At 46.2% G+C, this 11,882-nt stretch overlaps 1 protein-coding gene across 1 annotated transcript in view; it reads right to left on the bottom strand.

The window, feature by feature from the left end:
• Nucleotides 1–708: 708 nt before the first annotated feature.
• The window catches only part of TRIP4 (thyroid hormone receptor interactor 4), a 40,955-nt gene continuing 29,781 nt past the window's right edge, over nt 709–11,882 (bottom strand). Inside the window, exons 12-13 of the mRNA XM_035131547.2 lie at nt 8,062–8,164; nt 709–1,212 (exon numbers count right to left, since the gene is read on the bottom strand). Of these exons, the coding sequence (XP_034987438.2) occupies nt 1,145–1,212; nt 8,062–8,164 (171 nt within the window). The 3' untranslated portion in view covers nt 709–1,144. The remainder of the gene's footprint in view (nt 1,213–8,061; nt 8,165–11,882) is intronic.

Genomic DNA, 11,882 nt, shown 5'->3' with positions numbered 1-11,882 from the left:
GCTATGATAGGAACAAAGGCCAGCTCTGCACATTTTACCAGAATGGCTAGCATAATAGCCTATGTTGCAAGCCAAAAGTACCGAAAATTACGCTCTTGGTCAGTGCCAGCTATCTGTTTAGGAGAGCAATGGTAGCAATACCCATGCAGAAAAATGTTGGGTTATACAAGCATTTGACACTCAAGACAATGCAGAGATAGGGGCAATTCACAGGAGAGAGAACCATTCGTAACAGAGATAGAACAAGTTTGCAAGGACAACTGCACTTTGCTAAATATGAAGTATTAAAGAGAACAGGGGTGAGGGGGGGGCATCCATTTTATTCAGGCAGCAATATGTAGGATTAAAACTTATGCACCCAGATGAGAAGGGACCAGTTACTCAGCTCTGTCTACTTGTCTAGTGCTAGTGGTCTATGTGTGTTTGTTCACATAAAAAAACCAGAAGTGGTGATTTAAGATGACAGTTTAGTTCAAGAACTCAAGAGAGCAAGGAGCTGGCAGTCATCCACATTCCATCCCTGACACCTTACCCTGTCCTTAGGCTTGGAATTAATAAGAGGGGGAAACGTAGCTCAAGCCCTTTGGCCCCCCGCGGGAGATAACTGCAGCAGGCCTTGATGCCAAGCCAGTGCTTCAGGCACCTACAGCACATCTTCCTCCAAGGCAGTTAGCAGGAGGATGCTCTAACAGTCCAGCCCTCCTGCTGCAAAGTGATCTCGTCTGTTCCGTGCCCGACAAGAAACAAGGCCAAGAAGAAAACAAAGCCAAACGCTGCTTAGCTTTAATGCATAGGGTGATGATATGAAGCTCTGGCACAGGGCCAATTCCGAAAGCACCTCTGGCTTGGCCTGAAGCCAGCCAAAGGCGGAAGAGATTCTGCTAGCCCATAATCCCGGCCTCCTCCTCCAGGGCTCCCCACAGTGCTCTTTGGCCACAGACAACTCGGCACCCAATTTCTCTATTTGATTGTTAATGTTTATGCAAGCTAACAGCAATCCCTCCTTTGCTCTCGTCTTTGTCAGTGCCTGCATTTTCAGAATGCCCCCTTCACGTATCTGGGGCCTCCGCTCAGTGGTCGGGTTCAGATCCATTCTTCTCTTGCCTGGGAGTGGGGTGGGTGGGTGGTGTTTGTGCCCTCCGGCTCACACCACTGCTTTCTGCCTCATTAATCCCTTCTTGGCTCCCTGATGAATTTTCGAATCCAGCTTCCCTGTAAAAAAGGAAAGAAAGCGGGGAGGAGGGGGGAGGAGTCTCATGAGTACTTGTTTTTAAAGGTTATTTGCAATGTAAATCAGCTGAAGGCAACAAGGTCTCCCCCTGTTAGTGTGCTGCTGTCACATCCAATTTTCCTGCTTCAGGAACCAGGCATTTCCAAACCCCACCGCTGTTGCCCTGTGACGCAAGGAGCTGTGAAGCATTGTGTCGAGTGGTGGGGAGAGAAAAAGAAATCCAGGGGGCTTGGAGAGGGGAGTGCAGCTAGAGCTGCTGCCGCCACCTCCTCTGCTGTCGCAGCTGCAAAGAGGAAAGCAATCTCTGTTTGAGGGGAGGATACAAGCCAGCTGGTACACTCTGGTAAAGCTAAGGGACAATTGCCAGACATTTTGAAAGACTGGCGTGGGGAAGACAGGCAAGTTTATCCAGGGTTGTGAGCAGAGAGGGGGCAGTAGAGCATCCTGGAAACAGACATGGCCATTCTCAGGACAAAAGGCTTTGACACCTGTTAGTTAAGGGCACAGGTAACAGTCTGAAAGCCCAGCATGCCAGGTGCTGTGATCCTGCAATACTGTCTCATCTTCTTTCCCTTGACAACTCCAATCATGAGAACCTCTTTACGTTAATGGCAGCTTTGAAGTCACCTCCCAGGTTCGAGTTATTGTGCAGCGACCAAGCTCACTGGGAAGCCCTTGAAAAGCCATAATCTAATCTGCCACATAAGGCTGTAAGATCCTTGGACAAAGTGAGTAAGGCAAACTAGACAGGTAGACAGACCCTGCCAGTGAAATTTGTAAGGTGCTCAATGAGCTTTTGCTGGCTGAAGAACAGGGTGAAAACGCTGCTGCTGCTGCTGATAAAATTCTGCACCACAGATAACACTTAGGATACAACAGGAGCCTGTTGCAGCAGATCAGAAGAGCAGGCTTTTGAGCTCCATTCTTAGCGAGAGGCCCTCGAGGCAGGTTTAGGGAAGGGGAATCAAGAGTAGGCAATGTTATCACCTTAAGAGGGTGGGGAAAACCCTAGATAGACTTATCCATGTTCCTGGATGCATAGTCCCATCTCAGAGACCATGAACACTTCAGTCAAGAAACCACCTTATAATAGAGAGCAATGAAACTTCTATTCCACCTATGGGAAGCAGAAAGCAGTGGAAACCTACAACTCCAAAATGCAGTAGTGGCTGCTCTTTTCCATGAGGATCCACACCTGCAAGGCAGAGCAACTGTAGGGGAAAGGAGAGGCACAGCAACATCTTTTCCAGTCAGGCCTGTACCCTGTGCCATCACTAGACCAGGAGAGGGGACCTTTTCATCTTGAGGGCTGCATTCCCTTCTGTGCAACCTTCTAGGGGTCCTTGCCCATGGCTAGTTGGGGCCAGAGGCAAAAGTGGGGGAAACAACACCTGCAATTTTTACCTTTGCACAGTAGGCTATAGCATCTACACACATTCTCATTCCTCCCTCCATTCAATCAGGGTTCAAGGACACATTCCAACTGAGTCAGCCTGGATAGCTCAGTTGGTTAGAGCATTGTGCTGATAAAACCAAAGTTGAAAGGTTCAATCCCTATATGGGACAGCTTCATATACCTGCATTGCAGGTGGTTGGATCAGGTGATCCTCAGGGTCCTTTTCAACTCTACAGTTCTATGATTCTATGAAATAAACTCAAGGAAGGCATGAAGCAAGACCAGTGAGAGATCTGGCCTGAGTCCCAAAGGCCAGAAAGAGAGCCCTGCAGAGTTTAATTGAGCCCCTAGGGCCTGAAGTTCCCCACTTTGCACTAGAAGTGTGGAGGTGGTGGGTGGCAGAGAGATCAAGAGGAGCATAGGAATCTAACCAGAACATCTCAGGGGCATGCCCTTGAACTGCTGGGAATAGTGAACGCAAGCTATTAGGGCTCCCGAGCCAAGAAGCACCTGAGCCTTTCAGATCCTCTCAGACGGAGCTGTCAGAATCAATAGCCACAGTATTACTGGCTAAAACAGGATTAGCAATTCCTCTCCCCCCACTGCTAGCAAGATGGCACTGCCATCCTCTGCAGCTCTGCACAGCAGATCAATTCATCTTCGGTTGCCAAGATGGAACCACTTCCAAATTCATATGAGCTCTTCTTCCCTGGCCAGGCTTGGATCAACTGCAGAGTCACTGACTCTAACAGTGAGGCGACAAGATGGAGGAGAGAGGGAGACCCAGTGACATATCAGTAAGCCCCTGCCCTTGACACCTAAGCCCTATCCTTTGTCTTTACAGCTCAAGCATGCGCTCTGCCACCTCTTGTTTGATGCTATTTTGTACTCCTTAATCAGTTTGAAGCAGCAGCTGCCCTTGGCTCGCCGTCCATTGCTCTAGACAGGAACATTTGTCAAGAGGAGTCTGCTTGCATTGATCTCTCGGCTTGGTCAGGGCACCGGCTGACTTGAAACATACTCATCCACAACCAGCAGTTACTCATTAGCTGCCTCTGCGCCCCTCAGACATGCACATGCTACTGTACAAGTTGAGCTAGACAAACTGATAGCTCATACTGTTCGGGACACCGCTCAACTGAGTGTGGGAAACGGAGAGCGAGTCCATGCATAATGATGCCAAAGCAATTCCAATCAGACAAAAGGAGTTGCTGGCTGGAGGTTCGCTACCCCTGACCTAACGTTTCCTTGCACTCATCACCAAACGTCACCAGCCTCTCTCTGTTAAAAAGTTAACATCCAAAATGGTAAAGGAAAACATGCCAGACCCTTGATTTTGAGGTTGTTAAAATTCCAAGGTGTGTGATTAGATTTTTAACACGATATTCATTTTTTTTGCCTTCAAACATAACACTCAAAGCAGCTGAAGAACAAGAATTCTAAGCTGAACAGAAAACCAGGCAAGAATCCTGGGGTGGAGGAAGGACACAAAGGTTTGAGTAGGGAAGGCCTTTCCTTTGACATACTTATGCAGAAACATAGTAGTATTTTCCTCCACATAACAGCCAATCTGAACATTTAAGTCGCTCCCAAGATTGATAGCTGGGATGTGAAAAAGCCTGGTAAACCCCAATTTAAATGGGTAGCTGTTAAGGTCAACAGATATCCAAGAATGAAAGACCTGAGTCTCAGGCAGGAGGAAATCGATGGATTGCACTGCACATCTGCATGTCAAAGCAAAAATCAAAGAAATATCCTAATACTGCACCTTGGGACACCCGCTAGTCCACTAGTATGCACTGTTCAAATATCTGTAGCATTCAGGATTTTTCAGCTTGCAGCATCCCCAGGCCCTTTAAAAGTCTGCTATTGTGCCTGCATCTTTTATAATACAGGCAACAAAAATATCTTTATGGATGGCACAGAATGGCCACTTCATGCTCAACCAACCATTTCATGCCCATGTTGTTCACAGAAATGAAGGTTTCCTCCAAGGCACACTCATATTGAGGCAAAAAATAAAGGTTCTTTCCTATGGTCCTGGCTTGACCTTCAGCAACAACTCTGCTTTATGGCAGAGAACCTCAGATCCTTGGCATGAAGTACCAAACCAGTCACATCAATACCAATTCTTGATGGACACTCTTTGCAGCACAGCAGAACATGTTTGCAAACCCATCTGCTTAGAAGGAGCAAGCACAATGTGTGGGTGTGAGTGACAGGGTAGGGAGGGGGTGCAGCTTTTGCAAACCCATTTCTGATAAACAGGAGCTGCACGAGAGCCTGTTCACAAGCTCCTGTTGAATCCTTGCTAATTTCATTTGGACTTGAACTGATGGATCATATCCCAATGTGAGAAGATGTGAATGTTAGTCATTGTCTGGACTGGGCTGGCAAGGGATGCTGCAACAAGGAAACATTAATGTTGCCTGAATGATTCAACTAGGCAAATGGATGCCATGAAAATAACGACTTTTGAGCTAATATCCAAGTGGAATTGAACTCTTTCCTACTGCAGCTCTGCCACAGTAAAACAACAGGCCATTGCTGTGATAACAGCTACAGTATTCTCTGTCCCACAGCCTTATCACCAACTATTCCTGAATGGCCTGGAATGACCAACCACCACCACCCTCTCCCTGCAAACAACAAGCTTTCCTGTTGCCTAACCTCCCAAGAGGGAGAAAGCCTAGGGAAAGTGATGAGAGAGCAGGGGACTCAGGCAGCCTCTGGCACGGGCAATCTCCTTCCAGTCTGTTAGGCTGATCCCTCCTCGAGCAGGAAACTGTCGCTTTGGAAAGGACACACTGTGACATACTTGAGAATGGTTTGTACTGGCAGCAGAAGTGCACATTCTGCTTCACAGAAGTGGGGGTGGGGGAACCCAACCTCATGCTTGGCTGTCCACTGCAAGCAGCAGAAGAGGAGCCGGTTTGATAGATAGGGCTGGTGCCAGCACACAGATCCTTGGGCAGCTGCTAGGGCCCCAAGCAAGACCAACCACTGGCATCTGTCCTGCATGCCGCCCCCCTTAAAAAAAAGAAAAGAAAAGCACTGAGGGCCTGGAAGTTGTTATTATAATTTCCTACAATGGCCTGGAGTGAAGCTATGCTGGGGCATTGTGGGAAATTAAAAAAGCAGCTTCCAGCTGCTTAAACACTCATCTACAGCACTGCGCCATGGAGTTTTCTTGGCAGGGATACGGGAGTGGCTTCCCAGTTCCTTCTCCAGGTGGATCACGTTTAGTCAAAACTCTCCACTATGACCTGTCCACCTTGGGTGGCCCTGCATGGCATACCACATAGCTTCTCTGAGTTATTCAAGCCCCTTCGCCACGACAAGGCATTGATCCATGAAGGGGATCAATGCCTTGCCTACAAAGGTCCGTATAGTTAAAGCTATGGTTTCCCCAGTAGTGATGTATGGAAGTGAGAGCTGGACCATAAAGAAGGCTGATCGCCGAATAATTGATGCTTTTGAATTATGGTGCTGGAGGAGACTCTTGAGCGTCCCATGGACTGCAAGAAGATCAAACCTATCCATTCTGAAGGAAATCAGCCCTGAGTGCTCACTGGAAGGACAGATCGTGAAGCTGAGGCTCCAATACCTTGGCCACCTCATGAGAAGAGAAGAATCCTTGGAAAAGACCCTGATGTTGGGAAAGATTGAGGGCACTAGGAGAAGGGGACGACAGAGGATGAGATGGTTGGACAGTGTTCTCGAAGCTACGAACATGAGTTTGACCAAGCTGCGGGAGGCAGTGCAAGACAGGAGTGCCTGGCGTGCTCTGGTCCATGGGGTCACGAAGAGTCGGACACGACTAAACGACTAAACGACAACAACACAGCACTGCTAGCACCTACCATGGGAGCCAGCCAAATTAGGAGAGGGCACTTTGCCAAGGACCCCCTCAAAACTGGCCTTCTTGGTTAATGCCATTCACGCAGGACTTCCAACAGCAAACTCCTTTCTAGAATGCAGATGGATCCACAGAGATGGAGGGCAGGCAAGACCCAGAAATGATCAGAGCCAAACCGAAAAGCTCTGAACATTTAATCCTGGTGAGAGCAGGAAGCTGCTTTCACAGTAAGTTCCCAAAACCACCATTCCAGCTCGTCTAGCCCTCCCCAATAAATACGTTGAGGTAAGCCTCCTTGCCAGGTGCATCCCTCTTAAGGGTTGTGCAGCCACAGCTGCCAAATCTGTTCCAACAGCAAGAGGCCCACTCCCTTTGCGGGAAACAATGCTGTGGCATAAGCCAGGAAACCAACCCACATAAAGACATATTCAGCTCTGTTTCTACTGTAAACACAGGAGTGTGAATAATTTGCTCATACTCTGTATATCCAAGGATGTACAATGAGAAAGAGGCAAAACACAACGGGGATGCAATGGCAGTTTAACCATCAGTGGGGAATGGCAATGATTTTAAGTTACGCTTTCAAGGATTACTCTAACATTGGCAGGGGAGGGGCTGTGTTGGTCCATGGGGTAGGGGGGGGGAGAATCTAACCAGGACACTATTTATTAGGACCAACTGAAAAGGATAAAGAATTACACCAGCTTTTGACATTCACATTACCCTTCCTCACACTCAGTGCTGGTAGGGGACCAGCCTGTGACATGTTATAATCTTAAAATAATCCCTCTCTATACCTAATCAGAACTCTCTGGGTCCTTTGGAAAGCGGGAAGCAGAAAAAATATATATGCGGCAGCCCTTAATTGTAGATGATGCTGTAGGTACAGTATCGAAAGAAGCTAAATTCGGTAGTAATAGCTAGTGGTTGGAGGGCATTCCTTTACCAAAGCCATTGCAAAGTCCTTTCAGCATGACACAGCCAGGAGCTAGAAAACATGCCAAGCCCTGAGTGACAACACACATGCCTCCCAGGCCCTCAGGCCAAAATATACAACACTCCATTGTTCTTCACAGATTAACTACCAGCTCACTAAACCCATTGTGAGAAGCTATTGGCCTGGTTCAGATATAACAATCTTGGTCCAATATTGCCCAAACATGCCCCATAGGCCCCTCTCCTTCCCTCAAGTGCCCGAAACAGGCTATTGCGGGTTGTTAAGCCAAGGTTTCCTGTGCCATCTGAACAAGGAAGCTCATTTAAACACTGCCTCCATTTGAAGCGGGGTGCTCAAGGAGAAGAGGGGAGGGGCAGGAAAAACATGTGACACATTCTGTCCAATAAACTATGGTTTATCGAACTCATATTGTTAACAGCTAAAGCCAGCTAAAACCCACCTGCCCAGAGTGGGCAGGATATAAGTATAAATATAAATGTATGTTACTGACGACCACTCCTTATGCAATAATTTGGTGCCAGGGAAGCCTGAAAGAAGGGAACCACCAGAAGGTCATTAACCAGCCTACCCCCCGCCCTCAAATGCCCTGCAACGTGGAACAGAGAAGTAGGGCTTACAGATTTTGTGTTTGCCTTTGATGGGAAACTTCAAAATCATCTCCTGGGCATTAGAACAGATGAAAACAAACGGAGAAGCTGACTCCTGGCTCACCTGTGGATACTAGAAAAGAACAAAACACACAAAATGGGTTAGCAACACCACAATGAATTATGAGAGAGAGAAAGAGAGAGAATTGAATGTCTAAAAGTTACACAGATCAGCAAAAATATGCTTGAAGCAGCATAGAGCAATTTAGAATTTAATTGCAGGGAACAGCTCGTTGGCCCTAAGAGCTCTTGAGGTTTATTCAGAGAATAGCCCAGGTGTAAGCGGACCTGGGCTGCATACAGACAAATTCAAGCAGTTACTTCTTAAGGCAGGCACTATATACCTGGAAATAGAACTCTTAAAAGATCTTACATAGCAGGGCTGCTGCTATATGGGGACATGACCCCCTCAGGGAGATTCCATGCCCCTAACCTAAATTTTCCTTAAGTTTGTTAGCTTTCATTCGATAGCAAAATCAAAGAGAAAACGTAAGTCTTAGTAGCAGCAGTCTCCAGCCATTTTATGCAAAGATACCAGAAAAAAAGCCTGCAGGTGGAATTCCATCTAGTAATTGCTCAGTAGGAATCCTATCAGTGTTCTAGTCAGTGACACAGAATCACAAAATCATAGAATGAGCACAAAAGGAATTAGAATGGTCACTAAGGGCTAGGCATTTATTTTAAAATTTTATGAAGTCGGATGCTGTGAATTTTAATACAGTTAAATAACCACCTTAGACTATCTGGCTATTCTGCATTACCAGCTTCACTCTCACATGCCCTTAGGACTCTGTCATCGCAAAACTTTTGCCTACAATTCTGTGAAACGAAGGCATGGCTCTGTTGGACTGGGCAGTTTGATGTGGCAGAAGCCAGCCCTTCAGAATGCCCTATTTATGGCCGTGATCCTAGTCACACTTTCCTAGGAGTGAGCCTTAATGACCTGAAAGGGACTTAACTTCAGAGTATTTACTTTCTTATTTATTTATTTATTCATTCATTCATTCAATTTACATCCTGCCCTTCAAGGAGTCTGGGGTGGCGAACACATCAATAATTTAAAAATTACCAGAAAAATCATAATCTAAAAACAGTTATCCCAGGGTTGCCAGGAACAGTGTCTTTAAGCCATCAGTACATGCAACTGCGCTGTAAAATGCAGCCATGTGAAATATTAGCAGATCAAACATCCCCTGCAAGCTACTTTCAGATCTCCAAGGGGGACGTGGAATGGCACACTCAGTACAGAACGTAACGCTTTCAGAAATCTGACTTTTCACTTCTCACAATCGATGCCCTCGGCAGTGTTGGATGGACGCTACAGCAAAGTACATTATGAAGAGAGACTTTGTCTGTGTGGGCAACCCTGTGTGGAGGACCTGTGCCACTATGTATTGCAGTGCCCATTATATATAGACCCAAGAGACCGATTCATAAAACCCGTTTCCAAATGGAACTCACTTGAAGGCGGCCCCGTTTAGGGAAGTTTTTAATGTTTGATGCTGTATTGTTTTTAATATTCAGTTGGAAGCTGCCCAGAGTGGCTGGGGAAACCCAGCCAGATGGGCGGGGTATAAATAATAAAATATTATTATTATTATTATTATTATTATTATTATTATTATTATTATGAATAGGGTGGAAAGGGTGAAATGGCTGCTGAGCAATACTGATGACTTTGTAACTTATAAAGTAGCACTCTATGCGTTGGCAGCGAAGAAGATCAGGAGGAAAGAACTACATAAAATAGCGGTCAACTGCAAAGGGCATTCGGATATTTAATTTGGCACATTTTACCAGAGAATCATCTGCTATTCTATTTTATGCAACAAACAATCTTAGTAGTTGTGACCATGGTTTATATTTTATGTGTGGTGCCTGATGATTTTTATGGTTATTGCTATTTTTCCTTTTGTTATTTTTCTGAATGATGGCCTTTCCTATGGCTAGCGCAATAAAAGTCGATGATGATGATGATGACAACTTCTCAGAAGGGGAGACCAGAAAGGGATAGACTCTTAGACAGACCTCACAACTGGCCTTTCCCACAGTATGATGAGCAGTCTCAGCATGAGGACTAAACAGCAAAGGACACTGATGTGCAAGCTAGATCAAAGCAAACCTGCTAAATAAAGATGAATGCAGAGAATCACCGGGGACTGAGTGATGAGGACTGAGTGACAAAAATGCCCAAGAGAAAGGGTGCTGGCTAAAGGCAACAAAGACGTCCAATCTCAGTGGTTGAGCACTTGCTCAGTACGTGCAGGCCACTGAAATGGGGATGGGGATTACAACTCCCATCATCCCTGATCACTGTGTTAGAAATGCCGCTCGGGGCAGACGCCAGACTGTGCCAGCCACCAGCATTTCCGAGTGGCCGTCCCTGGCTGCTGATGCCTTAAGCAGACCAGAGGCCTCCATATGCGACTTGCCTCCCCTCCGTGGAGATAAGCACGCACATTCCCCTGCAGCTTGCAGTAGGAAATAATGAGCCAGAAAAGTAGAATTGAATCCACTTTAAAGGTAAAGGTAAATGGACCCCTGACCATTAGGTCCAGTCGTGACCAACTCTGGGGTTGCGCGCTCATCTCGCATTATTGGCCGAGGGAGCTGGCGTATAGCTTCCAGGTCATGTGGCCAGCATGACAAAGCCACTTCTGGCTAACCAGAGCAGCACATGGAAATGCCATTTACCTTCCCGCTGTAGCGGTTCCTATTTATCGACTTGCACTTTGATGTGCTTTTGAACTGCTAAGTGGGCAGGAGCTGAGACCAAGCAACGAGAGCTCACCCCGTCGCAGGGATTCGAACCGCCAACCTTCTGATCGGCAAGCCCTAGGCTCTGTGGTTTAAACCACAGCACCACCTGCATCCCACTTTATTGCAGGCTATATACAAAGTTTCTCTGTCCACAAAGCTGTAGTGGAACAGAGTAAGGCATCTTGCTTCCTACTCCATCGAAGGCAGTAGTGAAGGAAAAAAGTACAGAATAACATCACATGACTAGGAAGAAAACATAATATAAACTTCCTTTCTGACGAAGTATCTCAGACTCAGTGTGAGAAAAACAACAGCCACACATGTGCTTTTTGCTTGTGCAAATCCTAACACACTGGCTATTCTGGTTGAAGCCAGTGGGTTCCAAGTTTCCCATCCTTGAATTAAAGGATGTCCGATGGCCAGCCCATAAATGTTTTCTAGCATACCAAGGTCCCCCACCCCACAAGTACTTAACAGAAGGGCTAGGTGGTTTTATTTATTTCTAACATTGCTACACTTCTCAACAGCAAAAAAAATTCTCTGGGCAATTTACAAGTAAAAAAAGTATAAAGTACAGTGTTAAGAATAAATCCAAAAATTCAGGACAAAACCGGGGGCTGAGTGGCACTGGTACAATAGATCTAACAATATTTATGACTGAGAAGCCAGAGAAAAGAAAAAGCTATTCACCGGGCATCAAAAGCAGTAACCCAGAAAAAAGGGCAATCTTGGGGTTTAGGCAGGATTACTGAATGGGTTAACAAGTTATCAACAGCTGTACATACTTTGCACAGCAAATAAATAGGTATTAAATGAGAACGGCAAAGCTAGGAAGTTTGTGTTATTACCAAGGGCTGCCTCTCTGTACAATCATTATGCTTATCTCAACTGCACTTGAGTGTTGCACAGAAATGTCCAGAGTCCTCAGTCTGTCGTTCCCCCCCCCCAGATTTTCTCCATACCTGTGTATTATGTGTATACACCTGTGTCTGATGAGAAGGCTCTAGTCTTCTGCCACAATAAACCTGAAC

The sequence above is a fragment of the Zootoca vivipara genome, chromosome 14, assembly GCF_963506605.1.
Source record: "Zootoca vivipara chromosome 14, rZooViv1.1, whole genome shotgun sequence".
Classification (NCBI taxonomy): domain Eukaryota; kingdom Metazoa; phylum Chordata; class Lepidosauria; order Squamata; family Lacertidae; genus Zootoca; species Zootoca vivipara.
The sequence above is the reverse complement of the archived record's forward strand: the minus strand, read 5'-3'. Positions and strand labels throughout refer to the sequence as shown.